This window comes from Colossoma macropomum, unplaced genomic scaffold (assembly GCF_904425465.1).
Source record: "Colossoma macropomum unplaced genomic scaffold, Colossoma_macropomum, whole genome shotgun sequence".
Lineage (NCBI taxonomy): Eukaryota > Metazoa > Chordata > Actinopteri > Characiformes > Serrasalmidae > Colossoma > Colossoma macropomum.
Window position 1 is genome coordinate 20,377,913 of NW_023494801.1, and position 22,641 is coordinate 20,400,553.

The following is a 22,641-nucleotide window of genomic DNA, read 5'->3' on the forward strand; positions in this document are numbered from 1 at the left end:
GAATAAACAGGCCATGTGGAGAGGCGTGTTTGCTCACAGCGCGTGTTTTCTCTTGTTTAATGGGATTGATTAGGGAATGCGTGAGGTGAAGCTGGCCGCCATGCCTCAGTGGGAAAACATCGGAGCTGCTGTCTGGTCACTGTCAAACAGGGAATAAATACAAAGAACAAGGTCTTTTCAATCTTGAGAAAGTCAATGACTGACACACTACATGCTGTTGAGTTTGCAGCTTATTCAGCATTTGATCACTAAAATTCTGTCCTATTCAGTTGAAGGAGCAAAAAAAACACTGATTACTTTTGGCAGTTTCAATATCTAACGTCTCAGTAACAGCCACAGCAGGAGTCTATTAAGATACAGTATGCAAAGGTTTCGGCACCCTATTCAAATTACATGTATTGTTAATTTTCTAAGTGAAAATAAGTGAATATATCCTCTACAGAGAACACACTCCTGCACATTTTAATACACAATGGGTTTATTTGACCAGAGGTGCTCAACATTTGGCATACAACTGTGTTTTTATACTACGTTTCAGAATTATTGCCACCCTTGATACAGACAAGCATAAAAGGCTATCAAAATGTTTTTGTTGTTTATCAGCTTGATCTTATGCAGAACATATGAGAGAAATCTATCCTTTCAGTGAGGTTCAGTTGTTTGACTTATCCATAGTGCTGTAGTCTGGCATTATTTCAGTTGACTCAGACTTGATAGCATTTGTACTCAGACTTGTCTTGGTCTTAGCCATTTCGCCAGATTTTGTCTCTGATGACCCGAGACCCAGTATCATTTAAAAACATTATATTTTTGTTTTTTTTTTATTTCTTTTAACTATCAGTAATGCACACACATACTTATACTCAAGCAATGCACAATCAAATCATTAAATCTGTGCTTGATTTAGGCAGTTGGCACTGTCGTTAGATGGATTCATTCATAATGGGCACTGAACACCTAGAAACTCAGCGCTGTTGCATGATTATCTTCTGACAAACTAAGAGAACTAAGAAAACTCGAGTTAGTCTATATTCTAAACTTTCAATTCATATCACATGTGAGTTTGTAAGTGTGTAGTCAGACTTATACACTGTACATGCTGACCTTTTTACTGAGCTGTTTCTATAATAATGAATTTATGTGTATATCCATTTATAATTCTTTATTCCAATGCAAGCCCTTCTATTAATTCATAACTTTTTATAAAGAGTTAGTTTCACTTGGTTTTTGCAGCCTGCTACTACAGAAGCATGCATGAAGTTGTGGGTTTAGTGGGGCATGAAGATTTGATTGTGAGGCATTGCTTAACCAAAAGACACCCTGGTGCCAGGCCTGACAGATGGTGATGAGAAAGTGTCTGACTTCATTTACAGATTCATATATTTTCAACACTGTTTCATAAAACTAAACGGTTCAGCCAATAGGACAAATCTGCATTATGTCACAACAGCAAAGAACTTGTGGGTAGATAATGCTGGTAGCATTGCACTGATACATGAGGATTCTGGAATGAGTATTTTAGTCCTGAGAGTTATTTAACTATATTGCTGCTGTTAGAACAAAATCTTGTATCTCCAAAATGGTAACTTTACAGGAGAAGGAAAAAAACATACTTTACTTTTAATGTAAGTCAGTGGAACCAGACTTTTTTCCAAGTCATTTTGGGCCATTTCTTTTGGTCCATTCATCATGTATTTTACACAACAAATACTTTCAGATTATGCCAAAAGCTGAAAAATGACAAAAATGGAGATACAAGGTTTTGTTCTGACAACAGCGATATGTATGTTGTATAATCATGAACATGCACTGGCCATATATATCATTGCAAGGTGTAATGAAGAAGCATTCAATTTTCCAACTACACACTCAAAAACAACAACTGACCCAAACATGAACCAACTGAACCTTCACTTGTAGTTTTAATTCATTTTCCACTTGCTTGAGAGACATAACTCTTACCATGATTATTAAGATTATTAACTGTTAATAGCTCATGTGAATTATTTAATTAATTAATTAGTCTTTTTGGTCATTTTATCTCACTCTAAATAGTCATTAGCTACCTTGCTTGTTAGTTAGCTGAACTTATTGGCTGATATGAATCAATATACTGCACTGAGCTGAAATACTCAAAACAGCTACATTTACACAGAATCAGGTGTAGAACCCAATAAAGCTCATTTTTTCTCTGTCAAGTGTGAAAATCTGAGCAAAAACACTCATCTTGTGGCCTTTTACATAATGCTAATAGTGTTAGCTTCTTACTTAGCTCATGTCAAACTCTCTACAAAGTAATAATTTGAATAAAAATACCATCTAACACATCAACATACGGTCCTAGTTTACATTCTGGTTCACTTAATGTAACAGCATTTGTCAACTTTATCTTCATCTGGAAGAGTAAAGTTATCATTAGCTTAGCTGTGTTAGCAAAGACAGCCCAGCTGACAACATCAACACAGACCACTATGAATTCTATACTGGTCTAAGCTGGTTTATGCTGGTCTGATGCTGGTTTAGCTGGTCACTCAGTGCAGTCATGCTGGTTGACCAGGATACCAGCATCCAAAACACAACACATGTTGTTTTTCTAGTACAAAGTGGATCCCAGAGGTATTATCCCTACTTATATCTCTAGCTGCTTTTAAATGCCTGAAACTGGTAAAATCCATTATATACTTGGGCACATATAACATTACAGCCTCAAACACGAAGATTTTACCATTACTGCCAAAGTTTTCTCCATTATGTTCCTATTTGTTGTAAATTGTGCCGTAAATTGAGCTGCTTCCATGCTGACTGGATACCACAGTATGCACTCTGAAGTATAGCCAACTATTATGTTAACAAGCATTTTGATTTGGTCCATCCATTTTGGTCACTATGACAATGCTGCATTGTTACAATGTCTTATTAGGTTCTGCAAAGATTGTTCAACCTCACAACAGTGTCTACCAAACAATGTATTAGCAGGTGGATCACAGCATGCCTAGAAAATTGCATGTTCATATATTCCCATTCAAACCCAAGATTTTTTACCAACACAGATCAAGGCTCATCTTGAAAAAAAAGTTTCTGAAATATTTGAAAGAAGTTGCAATGAAAGTTTTTTTCACTCCAGTTTAATGGTCAGGTCTACAACAATGGCCCTTCTTGCTCATAAAGTAGCATCATTAGACCCAAGCCTTTTCCCCTCTGTAAATGTAAAAGCATAAACGTACAAGCAGATGATTTATGATGGTGGTGCTCTGAAAGCCCTGGTGACCCATGAGCTGAGCCTGGGTTCTGTTTAATTGGTCAGGTGAAACATCCTCTTCTCTCCGCTTTGCCATACAGCTCCTCAGTCCTCAGTAAATTAGTGCTGTGAGAGCATTTGAAAAGTCCAGACTGCTGCCTAATTTGGCTTCCTGTAAGCTCGTGCTGTTTAGGTCTTGGCTTTTGAATGCTGCTTCTTGGTAATGAGAGATGAAGTAGATGTGTTTAATGCTTGAGAGACAGAGGGACTATCAAAGGTTTGCACAGGGATTGTTTTGATTGAACGATTGAGTCTAACTGCTCTTGTTAAAATGGAGCTATTGCAGTGGATCCCTGAGAAACAGAGAGCCAGCCAGTTACCCTTAGTTACGGCTTTTTAAAAACCATTTCAAAGCATCGGCAGTCCTTCACAATGTGTGAACATTTTATGATGAATGGACCAACAGACATGATCAAAACTGCTTGTTTTTAAAAATTATAAAAATACTTGGTATAAAATATTAATACAATGCCATAAATCTTTTTCTCTTAAAAACAACTTACTAACCTAGTGATGCACCAAAATCAAATCGTTGGGCAAATTTAGGAAACTGAAAAAAGCTGGCATATATAAAGCCATTTGTATAAAATTTGTATAAAATAAACATACTAAATGACTACAGCATGTAGGTTAAAGTAATGCATTTATACTGTACTGTTCTATTATCAAACTATTATCAATTTAAATTTACTAGTTACTCATTTTAGGCAAGTAAGTATCCTTGTTGATCTTTTCTATTTGTTCTCATGCTCTCTCTCTCCCTCTCTCCCTCTGTGTGTGTGTGTGTGTGAAACAGTACTGGGTGGGCTGGAGTCTCGTGGAGTTCTGAGGAAGATCAGTGACATGCTGGAGATCATTTTGAAGAGAATCGACGCTCTGGCCAAACTCAGCAACACCAGTGAAAGTCATAGGCTGGAGGAGCTCAGCTCTGCTCTCGACAGGTACGCTGTGTGTGTTGGACAGAGGGTCGCTTCAGGTCTAGATCTCCCCAGGTCTGTCTCCATGGTGACAAACACCCCCTCACACCAGAGCTTGAGTGGTGTCCAGGTGTCATGACTTTGCTGTATTAGCATGTGAAGGCTTCAGTTCAAAGCCTGAGTTACCTTACAATACATGCAATATGCAGTACTGTGGAAAGGCCAGAGACTATTTATTAGGGATGCAGGAATCGATTCTTAGATGCATCGCGATGCGGACGTGAACGATTCTGAATCGATTCACAAATGTCAATAATCAATTTTCGAAACATTTAAATTATAACGTATTGTTGACGGAACGCAAAAGGCGGAACTTGGAAGTGGGTAAGCACAGCGCCCGGACAGTCTGTGGCAGCACATAACAAAAACACTACTGGATGAGTGAGAAATCCGACTGGCACCCTCTGCATTAAAAGCCAGGTTAGGTCAGGAGTCACAACACAAATGATAAGAAGAGCCATTTTGACTTTCAACAAAAATCAAATCATATTGGGAGCCACAACATTTAATGTCCAGTATGTGTCAGTGTGTGCTGATGTTCTAGTAGAGGCTAAACAATATAAACGAAAACACAGATTTACTTCGCTCTGCTTTAAGCTTTAACTACAGCCGCTTTCCTTCCATCTCCGCCAGAAAAAATTTCCTCAGAAGTAGATCAGTTTCTTGTTAAAAGCCTCTCAATGTTCGACTGTTTTACGAGGCTCAAGTCGCTTCTTATTCTCCAGCTTCTTGTTCGAATTTACCCGTTCCACCTTAAATTCTAACTGAGGCGCCGAATGTAAATGCAGCACCATTTAAGGTGGAACGGGAGAATCCGAAAGAGAAGCTGACTTCAGCTTCGCCACTTTTTAGTGTTTGACAGTCTCTTGTTGCAGATTTAACGTACCAGGAAACCAACTGCGCTGCTTATAAATGTGAATAACGCATCGCTGCTATGTGACCTACAGTCTGCATGCCGGTTCTCAGTCGTTGCAAAACAGGGCTTTTGCGCTATGCTGAGTCACTTAGTCACTTTAAAATGTATATTGTCTCTACATTCTTTGTATATTTTGTGTGTATTTTGTGTATATTTAATATATTTCAGTTAGTTTTTCTTGTATTTTTATTTTTACTTATTTACTTTCTGTAGAGTGATTATCTGAGCATCACCACAAGCATTTCAATGCATAAATGTCCTGACATGTTGTGCAAATGACAAATAAACTCGAAACTTGAACTTGAAACTTGAGCTCACACAGTGAGAAAATAGAAATCCTGTATAGAAAAAAGATCGATAATCGTTTTATAATCGTAACCCTCTGAATCGTAATCGAATTTGAGGTGCCTAGAGATTCCCACCCCTACTATTTATTATAATTTATAAATTATATAATTTATTTATAATTTGTAAATTATAAATAAATTATATTATTATTTAATTTATTTATAGTTTATAAATTATATACATTTATTCATTGTCAGGAGGTGATTTCTGATGAGATGTTAGATAATAGATACAAGATAATCCATTTGCACAAGACAGGGGGAAAAAAAAAAGTTAAAAAAACAGGAGAACTGTGTAAAACCTGCTTGACCACCACAACTGTCACCATCTGATAACCAGTACTTAAAGCTTTCATCTTTGAGAGAGAGGAGAAAATCAAGCTCCACTCTTACTTCAGATCTGAAAAGAATCCACAGGTCTTTCTGTTCATCCTTCCACTGTGAGAAGTCAACACTATGAGTCTGAAAGGATGTGTAGCTGTCAAGAGGCCGTGACTGAGAAAAGGAAATATAAAAAAAGAGCAATGGACTGGCCACGCTCAACATCATTGAATGTGTTTGGGATTACTTGAATGATGAGAAGCAGAAAATGCAACCAGCTTCTAAGGCCCAATCCCATTTCTTATTTTTATCCCTACCCTTTGTTTTCGAGTGTCACTTTGCCCCTTGGAACTGAGTTACAATGGATAGTGGTTGAAATCTTGCCCTATGAATTGGGACCCTCAAATAAAAAGAACCTTACTTCATTAACAGGCTACTAGCGGTGCTCTGTAGGTGACCCTGCTGGTCTGCAGTGATAGCAGAGGAGAGTAAAGTTCAGCAACCTCACTTTAGGGCATCATATTCTTTTAAAGAGGGGGACGTGACAGTGATTTATTATTGCCCACCCCTAAATCTTTGGTGACATGAAGCTGATGTCAGCTATTTGCCAGCTTCTCATTCGGATTTTCCTGTTTCACCTTAAATGGAGCAGCAGTTACACTGTGGCACTTCAGACATCAGAACTGCTGGGCTATTTAAGGCGGGAAGGGAAATTTAGCTAGCTACCGAGACATTAGCATACCATTAGTGATTTTTTACGCTTGTTACTAACTGAAAAAATACTCACATTTGAAGGTTTGTTTGGTCGCTTGTGCAGCCATCTTGCCTGTTTTTTCTTTTTGTCTTCTAACACTCTGTTTGGCATGTGCCTCTGAAAAACCTCCATTTGGAGGGCCATGTAGCCCCAACACTTACCCCCACCCTTTAATCTCAACAAGAATCGGGACACCCTGCCCCTAGGCATGAATGTGCAAAATGGAGGGCTAAGGGCTAAGTGGTAGGGGCAAGGGGTGAAATGGGATTGGGCCTAAGACTGAACTTTGGAGGTGTGGAAAATATCGCTGCAGATTTCTTTGAAAAACTGAAAGCAGGTCTCCTAAAAAGAATGTAAGCTGTAATAAAGGCAAAGAGTGGGGTGCACTAAATACCAAAAAAAGGAAATTATATTTAGTTGTTGAAGCATTTGTAAACGTTTCTTTTAAATATGTGTTTTCAGCTGTTTGACACTGAAAAATGAATGAAATGGCCCTTTGCCTTGATCTTAAATAAATGAAGGGTCTCACTTCCTTAGTACTGTACACTACAGTCTGGGTTTGGGCAAATTACATGTTTTATTGTTTATGCTTTATAAGTCAGAAAGTCTGATGAACTTAAATATGGCTTTGTCTATAAATTTTACTGCAAAATTATTTACTAAATTTAACATACTGGGAAAAAAAACAAAACATAAAACGTGGTAAGTGTCCACTTTCGTGTTTTGTTCCTTTTTTTTCACACTATTAGAAGGTTCTGTGCCGGTACATTTTTTGGCCATCAAGGTACAAACAATGTAAATATACCCTCAAAGGTACAACAGTGGTTTTAAGGTCCAATTGTGTACCTTAAATAAGTTATTCCCAATAGAAAAGTACATATTTGTACCTTTTCATAACCTAATGTTTTAAAACAGATCAATAAAAATAAAAAGCCTGGAGACGAGACGGGGTGTGTGGAGTCAATACAACTTATATATAATATAATTTCATTGGATTATGGTACAGTTATGTTCCCTGACTACCTTTGAGGGCACCACCCCAGTGACAGTTTACTACCTTAATTTCTGAGAGTGCAGTATGTTAAATAAAGAGTGATTGTGCACTAAAATATACAGAGCCATGTTCTCTGTTCTTTTTTTCCAGTTTTACTCACTGGCCAGGAAAAAAATGCCAGATGTTCTCTACATGAACCAACGAACCAACATGAATTGTCCAAAATAACCATTTAGGAGACACAACTTTTTTTTTATTTTTATGACAGCTAGTGTCCTGACATTCTACAGCATACAACATATGCTTTACAACAGCTACCTTGTATTATTCATCACAAACTTCTCTGTCAGCAGTTGTGCTACTAATGATTAAAACCTCACTGAGGCAAAGCATTTTAATAACTCAGTAATTTTCATCTTAATTGTAACATTTAACACATTTTGTGAGTAATTGGCTTCTCAGGTATTGAAACTCAAAATATGATTAGATGATTATCCTTTTATTATTTATTATTTAATATGATTCCCTTTAGCATGCACTATTAGTCTGGAATGGCTGAATTCTCTGTGGATTTTAAAAATGCCTCGTCTGAAACTTCAAATTGAGTTTGTTTTCTTAAAGATTGTTTGCTCTCAGTGGAAATTAAGGAGTGAATAAGGAAATATCTGTGGCTGTCACTCACACAGGATGCAGAAAACTCCTGAGACAGAAAAACAAAGCCTAATAAATGCCAGTGACACCACCCCCCTCCCTCCTCCCGACAGTACTGTGTGTAGGTCTGAATGTGGCAGGGGACGTTAGAGAGGTCAGAGTGTGTGTTTGGAGCTGATGCTCATTGGTACAGACGCACTCGCTGCAGGAGCGGAGCGGAACGGTTGAGTGCAACTCAGCATGATTTGCCTGCAGGGCTGTGGGTGTTACAGGCTATTCATCTGAGCAAGCTTTACTTCTGTTATTTGCTTCTGAGCTTTTGGACCTCTGCATGCACCCTGATCCCCAGACAAGCCTCAAAATCAAACCGAACCTCATCTTTATAAGGTAAACATGACCATATAGACTCTGAGAATCCAATAAACGATCTGCGGTGTCAGCTTCCAGCTGACGTCTGGTGAAGTTAAATCACCTGGGTGCAATACCTAATATCTCTTCCAGCAATATACACTCACTATCCACTTTATGAGGTCCACTCTTCATCACTGGTCACTTTCTGTTGACAAGACATTAGAACTGCCAAGTGATTAAAATAATTCATCGTGATCAATCTCATTGGCTCTTATTCATCAAAGCTGCGTAAGATCACAGATTTGGCCGTCTTTAATGATGTACAAACTACTCTATCTGAATCATGAACTTTCATATGCCATTGAAACAAGCGGAGATGATTTTTAGTGTAAAAAAGATCATCTCAAGTGCGTGAAATTAAGCGCCAGCCTACCAGTACCTCATTTACATGAAGCACGGCCTAATTCATGAAGATATTTCAGTAGTAATACAACAGCAATCAATGGCTTGTAAGTTCCAATGGCTGTGCTCTAAAGCACAGTTTGAGGTACTGATCAACATTTACAGTGTTATGACTGAATTTTGAAATAAACAAAACATCTTGCTGTGTTGTGTATAATGTATTTGTTACAAATGATTAGTATTATTTTCTATTTTTATTCTTGTTATTGGCATCATAGATAGTTGTTCACCTAATATGCTCAAATTTAAACACTCATTTCGATCATACAGACACGCAGGCACGCCAAAGATGAAACTGTTGATGGAATTTGCATGCGCTCATTTTAAGATGAGATTAGAACAACTTTGATGAATAAGAGCCATTATTTTGTGTGGTTAATTACGATGAATCACATCTGTCTTATATGCTGTAGCTGGCAGTAGCTGGCTTTAACTTTGTTCTGTCAAGAGAGCTATCAATGTAATTTGCCTTATAAAAGCTGTACTTGAGAGTCATAGCAACAGCGTGTAAATTGCTGAGCCTCAGACTGGAATTACAGATAGTTTGAAGGGTCAAATTAGGAAAATGTGTTAACTGTGATTAAAAAAATTAATCATTTATCATGTTAAAGCATTATTAACACATACATTTTGACACCACTAATAGATATTATTTGTGTGGTGGAACCTTCTCAGTACAGCAGTGACACTGGCATGGTAGTCTTTGTGGCTTTGGCTTGAGTGTATCAGTCACAGCGCTTATCCTGGGGTTTTTACACCTCAGTTAGGCTGAAGTCCAGCACCCAAAAATACCCAGCCATAAGTGGCTCTGTGGTCAGAAACTGACTATTGATAAAGATGACCACTAGTCTTGCATCAACAAATGTGCTATTGTCTCTATCTGTACAACAGCAAGGTGACCCTACAAGGCAGGTGTTTTTTTGAATCCCTGAATTGTCAGCTTAAATGGTGAGCTCACACTTAAAGATGGCTTCAGCACTAGTCTGTGTTCTTTTCCCTGCGGCACTCTTACACATTGTTGCTGAGTGATGTGGTATATATCAGAGTGGGTGGCCTCCATAGACAGCTTTCTTCTTTGTCTGTAGATCTTAAGAGCTATTGCTCTTTTCAAGTGTTTCTGGGAAACTTCTGAAACTATATTTTTAGAACTGGATGGTAAGCCAGACTAGTCTAAACTGAAAAGCTGTACATCAGCAAGCTGTTCCTTCAAGGTGGTAGATGCTTCTAATAAAATGGTTAATGAATCTGTGGGACAATGCAGGTCAATAGAAAGCAATTAATGCATGTTAACTTTCTCATAGGGCACACTTAACAAGAGCAATGCTACAACCATAGATATGGAGACTTTAAAAATAGGTGGCAAACATTCTGATGTAAGTGCACAAATTGAACAACAATTTCTTCTGCATAACCATAAGCACATTACTTAAGGGGCAGTCGTGGGCTGGAGGTTAGGGAACCAACCTTGTGACCAGAAGGTCGCTGGTTTGAGTCGACAGTATGTGACTGAGGTGCTCTTGAGCAAGGCACCTAACCCCAACTGCTCCCTGGGTGCTGTGGATAGGGTTGCCCACCGCTCCGGGCAAGTGTGCTCACTGCCTCCAAGTGTGTGCGTTCACTAGTGTGTCTGTGGCGTCTCACTGCACGGATGGGTTAGATTGCGGAGGTGAAATTTCCCCGTTGCGGGACTAATGGTTTATTAGATTAAGGGTCACTTAATCTAATAGAAAATATTGGTGGATTTGTTTGTTAGCTAGTTATGTTTAATTAGTAACTTCTTTTTTGTGTTTATCTTCATTATGTTACGTTGGTGACAACATCTGGACTGCTTTGCGATTGGTTACAGCTCTGACTTTAGACCCTTAGAATCTTTAAAAAAAAAAAAAAAAGAAGAGTGAGAGCCTAAAAACTGTTATATGCTGGATGTTCTAAGAAGTTCCACTGCTGTTCTATAAGTTACTCAGCACTTTTGACCCAATACTTTGGTACTTCTACTTAAAGGACACCAAGTAAACCTTCATTTTCCTTGCCAGTTCACATATAAATTTACATTAAATTAAATTACATTAAACATTAAATTAAAGCCACATCAAGACCACAGAAAGCCACAGCAGATCACATTGGCTTGAATTGATAATGTTACTAGCCTATTTTTTTTCTTCACCTGTTATCTTCCAGCTCGAAAAGATCGAGTTTGTGGGAAGAGGTTGTAAACTGGTTCCAAGCATGATAAATGTTGTTGAAAGATTTGTTTCATCAAATGTAAACGAGTAGAGTGTAAAAATAACTTGACCTTGTTTGTATACTTTTATACACAGCAGTACAATGATGACCCAAACCCCTTCCCTGCATACATTCTGCTTAGTTACACACCGCACAGCCCCTCCCCCAACCCCCACAGACTTGACCAATGTCTTTTTGTGTAGGTTAAAACACACAATACAAAAACTGAATTAAAGCACCCCCCATTCATCACAGATGTTTTTCGCAGAGCTCAAGGAAGTACATTAAACTGGGGGGAAAAAGAGTAAAACTTGTCTCCTTTAAGTTGTTGTTTTTTTTTTTTTTGGGAAAGTACTTTTACTTTCACTTGAGTCAGTATTTTAAGTATAAACACTATGGATTTAGGTTGGTGTATGGATTTAGGCTATTCTACCCACCTCTGAGTGGTGTACATTTAAAATACCTGTAAGAGCAGGAAAAGCTTGTCTGATTACAATGTGAAAAGACATCTGCAATTTTTTTAGATTTTCCATTTCAAAATACCCCTTTATACTATTGGTTATTACACAGTACTATGCAGGTTTCAGAGATGGCCCTTCCATTTATTTAATTTCCAGTTAAAACAGCCATTACGTACACAATATTAACCTTTTAGGGTCAGAATAATGCAGAAAACATTTGAATAGAAAATTTGAATAACTTTAGTGCGTCAGCATTTTGCCTCTATTATAGCCTCTATTTTTTTCAGGAGACTTGCTTTCAAGTTTTTTAAGCCCCTGTTCAGACTTGGTATTAACATGATCTGATCATAAGTGGACAGTGAGATGTGTAGTTGTTCACAGCTGGCATTTCCATGTGTCTTGAATGCGTCTCCAGTGATTGGATTTTGTGACTGGAGGCATGGTGCCACCCATATTCACTGTCTCTTGTGCATTTGTTGTCAGACAAAATGTGGACCATATGGATTGCTAACATGGTTTGTAAACAAATGGCAGAGGTGGCGAAAAATGAAGCTACACAGATGCTTTCCTCTCTGCTGTGATGATGCACCTGATAAAGGCGGTCTTTCACCATATTAAGACACTTTAGCATTCACTCTGTAATTGTTATCAAAATTATATTCAATGATCTCCAGGACGCATTTGGACCCGGATTTCTTTCTTTAATGCTGATTTTTCTGTAAAGCTGCTTTGTGACAACACCAGTTGTAAAAAGCGCTATATAAATAAACTTTGCTTGCATTGCCCCCCGCTGTCCACTTACGATCAGATCACTCAGGATGCATGTTAATGCCAAGTGTGAATGGTGCTAAAGGAATCTACAATGAATCTACAGTACATTTTTTCACACCTTCAAAGTTCAGTCTTAGAAGTTTGCATTTTCTGTTGCTCACAATCCAATTCATTCTAATGATTTTGAGGCCTGGGTGGTCAGTTCATAGTTCTGAGAACACCAGCAGCTTCTTTGTTTGGTTTGCAAATTGTCTTTGTTTTCTTGGCAGCTGCATATCCTTTCAGATCCATAGCATTGTGTTTCACTTTTAACAGTGGAAGGATGGACAGAAACACTTGTAGCAAGAGTGAAGTTCCATTTTCTAAACTCTAGTTTTGGAAACTCATTTTCATTTTCACTTCTGGAGTAGCCACACAAAAGCCTAAGGTCACTATGCTCAATGCTAAGCATCAGCTAGAGGAGTATAAAGCCCCCCAGCTTTGGGCTGTGGAGCAGTGGAACTGTGTTGTTTGATATGATGGTGCTCCATTCAAAACTTTTGGGGTGAGCTTGAGTGGTGTTTGTGATCCAAAACTAATTATCCAACATCAGTACCTGACTTTACTAATGCTCTTGTGGCTGAATGCAATTAAATCCTCACAGCAATGTTCCAGCATCTAGTGTAAAGCCTTCCCAGAAGAGTAGAAGATGTTACTGCAGCAAAGCGGGGACAAACACCCTATTAATACCCTCAATATCAGAAGAAAGAATGGGTGGGCAGGTGTCTACAAACTTTGGGACATGTAGTGCATCAGTGAGATAAGCCGATGATCAGTGTCAAACTGTCAGACTACGGACCGATTAGACATGTACAGGATGTTTGATATGAGAACATGGTATGTAAGAAGCTCAGCAGGAGTGTAATTTATTCAATACTATATTAACGTAATTTCTTTCAAATATATTTGAAAATGGTCCGTTGACCCAATTTCACAAGTATACTTGTGAAAAATGAAGGTTTTTAAAGTGGGCTTATTCATCCTGTATTTAACGTCACTTCTGTTCACTAAAGTAGACCATGCTGGCTTTATTTAGCACTCAGTCACATAAGGAGCAATTCTGAAAAACTCAGCAGGCAAATTTAGTGCTCTACTTTTGGCAGATTCATCTAGTTTCTTTCAATGAGCCTTAATCATGGGAGGAATTTTTGGGGGGGGAATTTTTTTCTCATGAACCAGGAACTGGTTCAGGATGTTTCAGTATTCCAATTGCCAGGGCCTTTATAATAGGAAAACAGAATTTTCCTGCTTTTTTGAAATAAAAGAGTTTGACTTAATATGTAAACACAAAACATACCGTTCACTTTCAATTCATTGGGCCATCAAGCAGCAAAAAAGCCTGTTTTGAATGAATTGTTGGTAACACTTTACCTGAAACCTGCTACATAGTATAGGAGCCTATAGAAACAAGTGAGGCCATAATTTCGGTTCAGAAACTGCTCTTTATTTCATGACCAAAGCAGAGAGGCCGCTGCTTTAACTAACCCCACAGGGAGAGGTCACCATCAGCCAACTACTTCCTCTTAATGATGAGCACACAAATCCCACTAACTGACCCCACAACCCTGTCACAATAACACATAAACAGCACATATAACAACAACTTAAACCAATGAACAACACAACAACAACAATAAACAGCTCGTTCTTACAGGGGGTGCGTGCGCCCCATGAGCCTCTTCCAGTCAAACCCTCAAAACCAAGCTTCCACGCTAATGAAGGCAGTGCGCTCCCGTGGCAGCCACCACAATGTTGACACAACCATGACATAAAATCTCATGGCAGATGTCTTATACTGTCAAAACACATTTTATTCAGTGATGTAACAGTGTCATGTTCAGTAAGTGTTAATTGTCATGGGAGATGTCATAATGTTTGGAGTCTTGGCAGCTAACTAAGTACACATAGCAAAAATCAGCATGTGTCTTAAGCTGTCATGACATCTAACATTATGGCATCTGTTCTGCCGATGGCTGGTACTGGTAAAAACACACTGTTTTATTAATGAACTGTATCTGTTATTTATTATTATTATTATTATTATTATTATTATTATGTTATTTGTTAACAGCTCATGACAACCAAACAGAACAAATATCATTTACATCTTTAGCTCTACATAGTCTAACAGCTAATCTCCTCTTTTTTTGTATTTGATACAATTTTGATAAAGAAGAAAAAAGACCAAAAGACCAAATGACCAAAGAATCACAACCAGCGAAAATGTAATCAACAAAAAAGCTTTGCAGGGCTGCCACTGCTCTGTTAAAAAAAAAACTCTATAAATGTACTTTATAATATTGTTACACCCCTAGGTCATAGCATTCTCATTTTCATTAGCCAAACACATGGCAAAGAAATCCTCACTAGTGCAGTTCACCCTCAGCCTGCAGTTTGAGTCCAAGCAGTGTCACCTGCCCTTTAACACATGTCTTACTTATCAACACCTTACATAAAAATGTCAGTTATTTCTCTATAATTGCATATATGTAAGGTAAAGGTAACACTTGTAACAAATAAAACAGATTTATAGACAGGTTACTGCTAATTGGCTAGAGGTGGGTGAAGTGATGGATATGTCCAAAGCCTCACTGACAGGGAAAACGAGCAAGAGTACAACAAGACATTGGCACACACCTCCCTGGCACACAGCACCACCATAGCTTAATTGTATCGGTAGGTACTTCTAGCTGTCATCATGATTTCCACCGTTAGCTTTTTCCTACTCGGTCATGAAGGGCTTGAACTTTTTCATGTGATTAAGTGAGGCATGTCATGCTCGGTTTTCAGTTAGTGCATGGTGTTCATTTACAAAAGGGTGGTGAGAAAGCTCAAATAAGCATTCGAGAAAAAAACAGCATGAGTAAACAATCATCAGCTAAACCTGATTATATATTAGCTAGTTAGGTAGCTAAGAAAAAAATGGTCACTGTACTTAGTTAGTTGGTAAATGTTACACAGCTAAAGGCTGCAAGAACAGGCTGAATAGGAGTGCAAGGATAGTTGGTGTCCGGCCAAATGTGGTAGGCTGGTTGGGACACAAGTCCAGGGCTAATTTCTGATCCCTGTCCATCCTTGCCTGATCTTACAGTTTTTCTTGCATGTCGGTCTGTTCTACATAAAGTTACTCAGATGTTTTAAACTGCTCTTTTGATAAATATGTTTGTGTGTGTGTGTGTGTGTGTGTGTGTGTTCTCAGGTTCCAGCCAGTGGGGCTCGTGGAGCGGATTCAGGCCATCGCTCAGAATGTATCTAACATGGCTGTGCGTGTGGAGCAGATCCTGCAGAAGAGTAAGAACACTGGCAGAGGTGCCTATACTAACCCAGTCACCACTTAAAATCCAGTAAAGCCTATTTAGTATCCTACCATTAATCAGGGTTGGGATGTAACAGAGTACAAATATTGGAAATACGTATTAATACAAAAAATCTGTGTCTGTATTCAGTCTTTTGAAAAGGTTGTATTCAGAATACAGTTCCTTTTTACATTTTTAGGAAAATACTTTTAGAATAAATACCCACTAATTAAAAAAAAAAACATACAATATTCAAAATAAATACCATCAATGCGTGTATGACTATTAACTATGGCATGTAACAAGCGTGCTTGTTAGCTGAATTCTAAAGAGGACCTCAATTAACCGCCTTTTTACAAACACTGATGTTCCTACTAAAGCCTGAGTAGACTGATAAATCAAAGGGAAGATCAGCTATTAATGTCAGTGTTTCTGAGCTCTTTTAAAGGGGGTGATCAAACTAAAAGTCTCCTCAGTAGTGGACATGTTTGTGAGCGATAAATCTAGCATCATTGTTGTACTGTACTGCCTGAGGGATTGTGGGAGCAGCAGTGGACTGAAACAGGTGGTAAGAGAAAAGAGAAAAATGTAATTTTTTGGAACTGAACAAAATTTTAAGCAAAATTTCCATGAAACGTATTAACAGAATAATTACATGAAGAAAAAATGCCAACAAGTAAAAGTGAGGAACAGTGTGAATTAAGGGAAAAAAGGAAGATTTTTCCATTTGTCTTACCAAACTAAATACATTTAGTACAGCTCAAAGTATTTTGCCCAACCCTGTCATTACTACTCCCATTACCATCCTACTGTAAAAAACCTTACACTGAGATGCCAGTTCATTGGGTACACCTACCTTAGGTACACCCACCATATAGGTAAACTGTTCAGGTATATAACTACAGACTATGGCAACAGACTGTAGACAAAGCCACCCTTTACCCAGTCCACAAACAGACAGGGACCACCACAGGGCCACTGCTGTTTGGATGGTGGACAGGTGGTAAATGGGATTTTTGGATCAGGAGGTGCCACATTTTCCATGTATGAACAATACTGTTCAATTTATGTGATATTATAAGAAGGTCACAGCACTGATAACATAAAAATGTTTATCAGATTTGGCATCAAAGTTTTTTCAAAATATGATCTGACATTCTTTTCTGACAAAGACAAAAGTCAAACTAAAGTCATTGAACAAGTAAAACTAATCATTCCAAACAGTAATGCCATCTATCTGACATCAAGAACCCCTTCTGACCTTTTTAACTGTTTGCTTAGAGCAGCTGCTTGTTTTTAAGAGACTAGTGGTACAGACAACTCAGTTTATCCTGGAACACTTGCGAAATGGTTCACCTCTGTGCAACTTTTTACTGCCAGATGTTCAATGCCATCCAGTCAGATTAGGAGACCTGCTTCTCAAACTGCCCCAGTCGACTGACTGGGGAATAGGCCTACTGTATGAATAAATGTTTGATTTAGCTTTCTCAATCATGATAACTGTATCTGGCTGCGCAAACCCAGCTGGATACCCACCCGATAGAATGTTTTGAAATTACTTTGGATTTAACAGGAAAGAATAACAGCAAATAATCTAGGCCAGGGTTGTCCAGTCTTTTCTGCAAAGGTCCGGTGTGGCTGCAGATATGTTACGCTGAGACTAATTGAATAAATAAATAGAATCTTCTGCTTATTTGGAATGAAAACCTGCAGCCACACTGTTCCTTAGTGGATAAGACTGGACACCGCTGATCTAGGCTACTTAGCCCTTTAGGCCCTCACAGATTTCTAGAACACTCTTGTGAATTCTCAACATTTTTACGATTTAGGGGCTTACTGATCACTGTTTAAAACAAAACACTTTATTATACAATCAGGTAAAAATGACAATCACAAGAACTCTCTCCAGCTCACAATTTCACAAAGCCTTCCTGTAACTTTGAATGAAACTGAACTGATGGCTGGATTAAGAAATATAACCAGCAATTACAAAAAGGAAAATGAAGTGGATGACGCTGTGCATCTTGAACCCACTTCCATTTCATGGCTGCTGTCTAGGTGAACTGATATCTCATCAGTCTCTGTATCTGATAAGCAGAATACTTTTGACTGCTGTAAGTCTCTGCCTCGCTGAAGGATGTGCAGAACTTTTTGTTACAAATTGAAAACTGGAAAGTTTTAATAAAAAAACTAAATATCTAAGAGATCGGAAATGTAATTTATGTTAAATATCGCTGTTTATCTCGTCTTCTATCAGAATTCACCTTATTAATTCATAGCCATTTGTGAACCATTACACCATTAAAGTGAAATGCAGAACAGCCAGTGGAGGCCTTTGTGTGGTCTAGAGTGGGAGTATTCAATTAAAACAGGCAAAGGTCCAATTACATCAAATTACTTACTTACAAAGGTCTGAAAATACAAACTAGCATACATGAATGTGACAACAGTTACCCTTAAACACTTAACCATTAATAATTAATGATGCAACTATTAAAAAAAAATGACAACATATATTTGATAAACTTTTATTTTTAACATACTTTTATAATGTAATGAGCATTTTATAAGAGTATGACCACTGGCAATCATTTTTGCTGTAAAAAAAAATATACATATATATCGACATTACTTTTTTTAACAAGCCAATGTTGTCCCTTCACTACACAGAGCAGAAATAGCAAATTCAATTAAAAATCTATGAACATATGTGAAAATTTTCTCTTTCTAATCTGATATCTTTGTTCTGACTAGCTGTCTTTAGCTAAAGTTGTTTACATGAACACGTGATTGGATAAACTGTGACACAGGACTGCGCGTGTTCATGTTTGTGTCTGAAATATGAGTGTTTTTAAACATTTATTAATGAGCTTTGTTATCAGAGTTTTTTTTTCAAGTGATTGGTTTGGTCTGCTGTAGTACTTTTCTGGATCTGCTTCTGGAGTATAGTCCTTCAGTTGATGACCCCTGGTCTGGTGGGTTAAAGGTTGAGGCATAATGAACAAATTTCATAATGAACAGGAGGCAACATTTTTAATGTAGTGACATGATTATGAAAATCAGTAAATTGAGAAGAGGAGGATGTGCCACTTGGAGGGGCAAAAAACAATCTTGAGGGGTGGTGAGCGAGAATGTGTGTAACTGTTTAGATGTTATCTGTCAGTCTAATAGTGCAGTTTATCACAGGTAAATGGATTTCAAGAAGATTGCAAAGCCGTGACACCATCATGGTAGCACTGCTGGGGATTTTAAACACCTCAGTGTCATTGCTGAGTTGACAAGAGTCCATTAAACCCAAAATATCCAGCCAACTGTGGCCTTGTGATCAGAAAATGACCACTTATAAAGGGCTAGAAGACACCTAACACACATTGTGTATGGAAAAAGATCAATAGCTATAGTCTGTAACTGTCAGAGGTGTTGACTAGAGTCATGTGACGAGACTCAAAACAACAAAAATAAAAAAAAGTCTCAAACAGACTCACGAAGTGGAAAAAACATGGAGAGGCTGCTGGTAGACAGCCTTACTACAGTTGTTTACTTTTTCAGGTGAATGGATTTGTGGATTTGTTTCCTGGCCAGAACTGCATCAAATGCAAATCTGATGTGCAGCAACATCGTCAAATGTCTGTTATTACGCTTATACTTGGCTTATTTTATTTTGGCAAACAAGTGAAACATGAAAATTCAAGTTCACGTCTATAAGCTAGAAACAAGCAAAACATCAATAGCAACGGCTAAGCATTTAAGTTAGAGTCTTACAAAACTAAAAATTTTAATATGAAGCCAACTTTAGTTTTGTACATTCACCATAATTTTTCAATCATTTTGCCACTGTTAGCATCATTTTGGGTGTTCATTGTTGAAATGGCTTTAAATTTGCTGAAGAATGCACGTTTGTTTAGGTCTTGAAGTTAGACTCTAGACTTGACTTGTCTGTGATGAATCAAAACTTGAAGCAACGCTTGACTGTCTACACTTGGGACTTGACTCGGGACTCAAGTGTCAAGACTCGAGACTGACTTGTTACTTGCAACTCACTGACTTGTTCACACCTTCTACAACCCATGTGTCAAACACAAGGCCTGTTGGCCAAGTCAGGCCCATGACACAGTTCTATTCAGCCCCCAAAATGATTGTAGTTTTCTATTCTTATTAGCCTGTTTCACCCTGAGATGCACTACAGTCCCCAGCATGCACTGCAACATAGTGTGTGTTCTGACCCCTCCCCCAACAACAATCTATGGGCCAGTGGTTACACAAAAAGAAAAGATGCCTGGTGTCTACTTCAAGCAAATAGGCAGTTTTTGAAAAAAAAAAACTATATAAAACAATTTATTTTTGTTTAGAATTATTTTTCAATCAGTATTAAGTGCCTGTTTTGATGTTGCCAGTTTTGGCATATTTTGAATAAACAGTGACTGTTCAAGTCATAGCGACATGTTGAGTAAAAATGAAATAAAAACACAGCTGGCCCACAGATTTGCTGTGATTTTTTTTTAATATGGCCTTTTTAGTGGTTGAGTTTGACATCCCTGTTCTACAAGGTGTACCAACAAGGTAGGTGTTTCTAATAAAGTGGCCAGTAAGTGTACCAACATGTTCTACTGCTTGAGTTGTTAAGTTACTCCCGTATTCTATCAGATAATTCCACATTGGCTCAGTGTACCTTATTCATAACTTGCTTCAACAGTCCTGAAATTTCCAAGTTTCCACTTGGTTCCACTCTGTGGTTTCAATCTGGCATTGCCTCTGTTCAAATTTGTGGATGCATAGCCTATAGTTGTTTTGAACAGATTGAATCCTTCATTTTTGTTTTCAATATTGACACTTCTTGTTGATGGGATTCACCGAACTGCACCACAGATTTGCATTTCGTTTCTGACAGATTAAGTAATTTGCAAAGGTGTAGTTTGCCAGGATTAGCCATCTGATTAGTCATCAAACTGCAAAAATCTGTGTATCTACCTGTACATATACTTTCAGATTAAAGTTTTTCTGCACTCCATTGGAACATTGTCTTTAATTATTATCACTGTCGCCATCATTACTATAATCACATAGAAACGACCTATAATCCTTTTGTGTGATCACGCTCACTGGAGCTCGACAGCCTGTTGAATAAAGAACAGCCTCCCTCTCTTTCTCTTTCTCTCTCTCTCTCTCTCTCTCTCTCTTTTGCTCCTTTAATTAAGCTAAGCGGGGCCCAATGCTTCACAGAGCAGAGGATTTTATTAATCAAGGCAAGGGGATGCTGGCAATTTCCTGCATTACCCCCACAGACTTATTGCACAGCAGGGAAACGTCAGCCATCAGAGGTGCATTTTAACTAAGACCACAGACACTACCACAGAGTGGTGCCACCAAAAGGGCAAGAATGTGCTTTTATTCCCAAACCAAGTAAAAAGAATTGGGTAGACAAGCGAGGATAAACTCATCCACCCACAGCCTCATTAAAGCTGCCAGAGCTTTTGAGCCCTTTGGCCTTCCACACTAGGACTGTTCTCTCCTGGAGGTGCACTGTCACACTCTGCTTGTCATATCTGCAGGGAGAGACGGAATGGCGGGCCATTGCGAAGTCCCAAAGGATCCTGGGTACCCAGACTGCGCCAGTAAAGTTGATGTGAGTTGTCATGTCCACTTCCACACTCTTTTATAGATTTCTGTCACTGCTGTCCAACGTGTTCATATTCCTTCTATTATTTTCCCAGCAGCACAGTTTCTAAATAACAAAAGAACTGACAAGAGTTTCTTTTAAATCTTTCCATCTTGATCAGCTTCATCCAAAACTGCTAATGTGGACACTAAGGCTGTGTTCACAAGGACATTGTGATTGCTGACAAAAAAGCATCAATATTAGGGGCAGACAGATATAAACATTTTGTGGCTGATACAATACCGACTTTGAGATCTAAAAATTCACCAATGAGCCAAAACATTATATCCACCTGCCTAATATGCTCTTGGTCCTCTGCATGCAGCCAAAACAGCTCTGACCCACTGAGGCACGGACTCTACAAAACCTCAAAAGTTACCCTGTGGTATCTGGCACCAAGACATTAGCAGCAGATCCTTTAAGTACTGTAAGTTGTGAGGAGGAGCCGCCATGGATCGGACTTCATTTCAGCTTATCCCACAGATGCTCGCTCAAATTGAGATGTGGGTAATTTGGGATCCAGGCCAACACCTTAAACTCTTTGTCATATTCCTCAAACCATTCCTGAACAATGTGTGCAGTGTGGTAGGATGCATTATCCTGCTGAAACAGGCCACTGCCATCAGGTAATTGCCATGAATGGGTGTACCTGGTCCAAAACAATGTTTTTGGTAGGTGAAACGTGTCAAATTGACACCCACATGAAAGGCCTTCCCAGCAATCACCCCCCACCTCCCCCAGGTTTCTATTTTTCCCTTAGTGCATCCTGGTACCATCACTTCCCCAGGTAAATGGCGTACAGTGGGCTAGCATGGGCACTCTGACCAGTCCCCAGACCCATGTGCAGCAGGGTGCACTGTGTGTTGTTAAACGTTTTGCCTGTAACCATCACTTGTGCCACAGTAGCCGGTTGTTTCGGACTAGACGGGATAGCCATTGTTGCCTTTGTGTAGCGATGAGTCTTGTCCTGTCACTGCTTTTTGATTTGTCCCTCCTCAAACCACTGTTGGTGAGCACTCACCACTGCTGCCTGGGAGCACCCCCAAAAGCCTTGCTGTTTCAGAGATGCTGCGACCCAGTCGTCTGGCCATAACGACCTGGCTCTTGTCACAGTCGCTCAGGTC

The 22,641-nt window shown here is 38.7% G+C and overlaps 1 protein-coding gene across 2 annotated transcripts in view; it reads left to right on the plus strand.

The window, feature by feature from the left end:
• The window catches only part of LOC118821225 (alpha-1,6-mannosylglycoprotein 6-beta-N-acetylglucosaminyltransferase B-like), a 144,511-nt gene that overhangs the window by 42,242 nt on the left and 79,628 nt on the right, over positions 1 to 22,641 (plus strand). For both annotated transcript variants that reach the window (XM_036589750.1, XM_036589749.1), the window contains exons 3-5: positions 4,095 to 4,239; positions 15,765 to 15,850; positions 21,384 to 21,484. In XM_036589750.1, the coding sequence (XP_036445643.1) occupies positions 4,095 to 4,239; positions 15,765 to 15,850; positions 21,384 to 21,484 (332 nt within the window). The remainder of the gene's footprint in view (positions 1 to 4,094; positions 4,240 to 15,764; positions 15,851 to 21,383; positions 21,485 to 22,641) is intronic.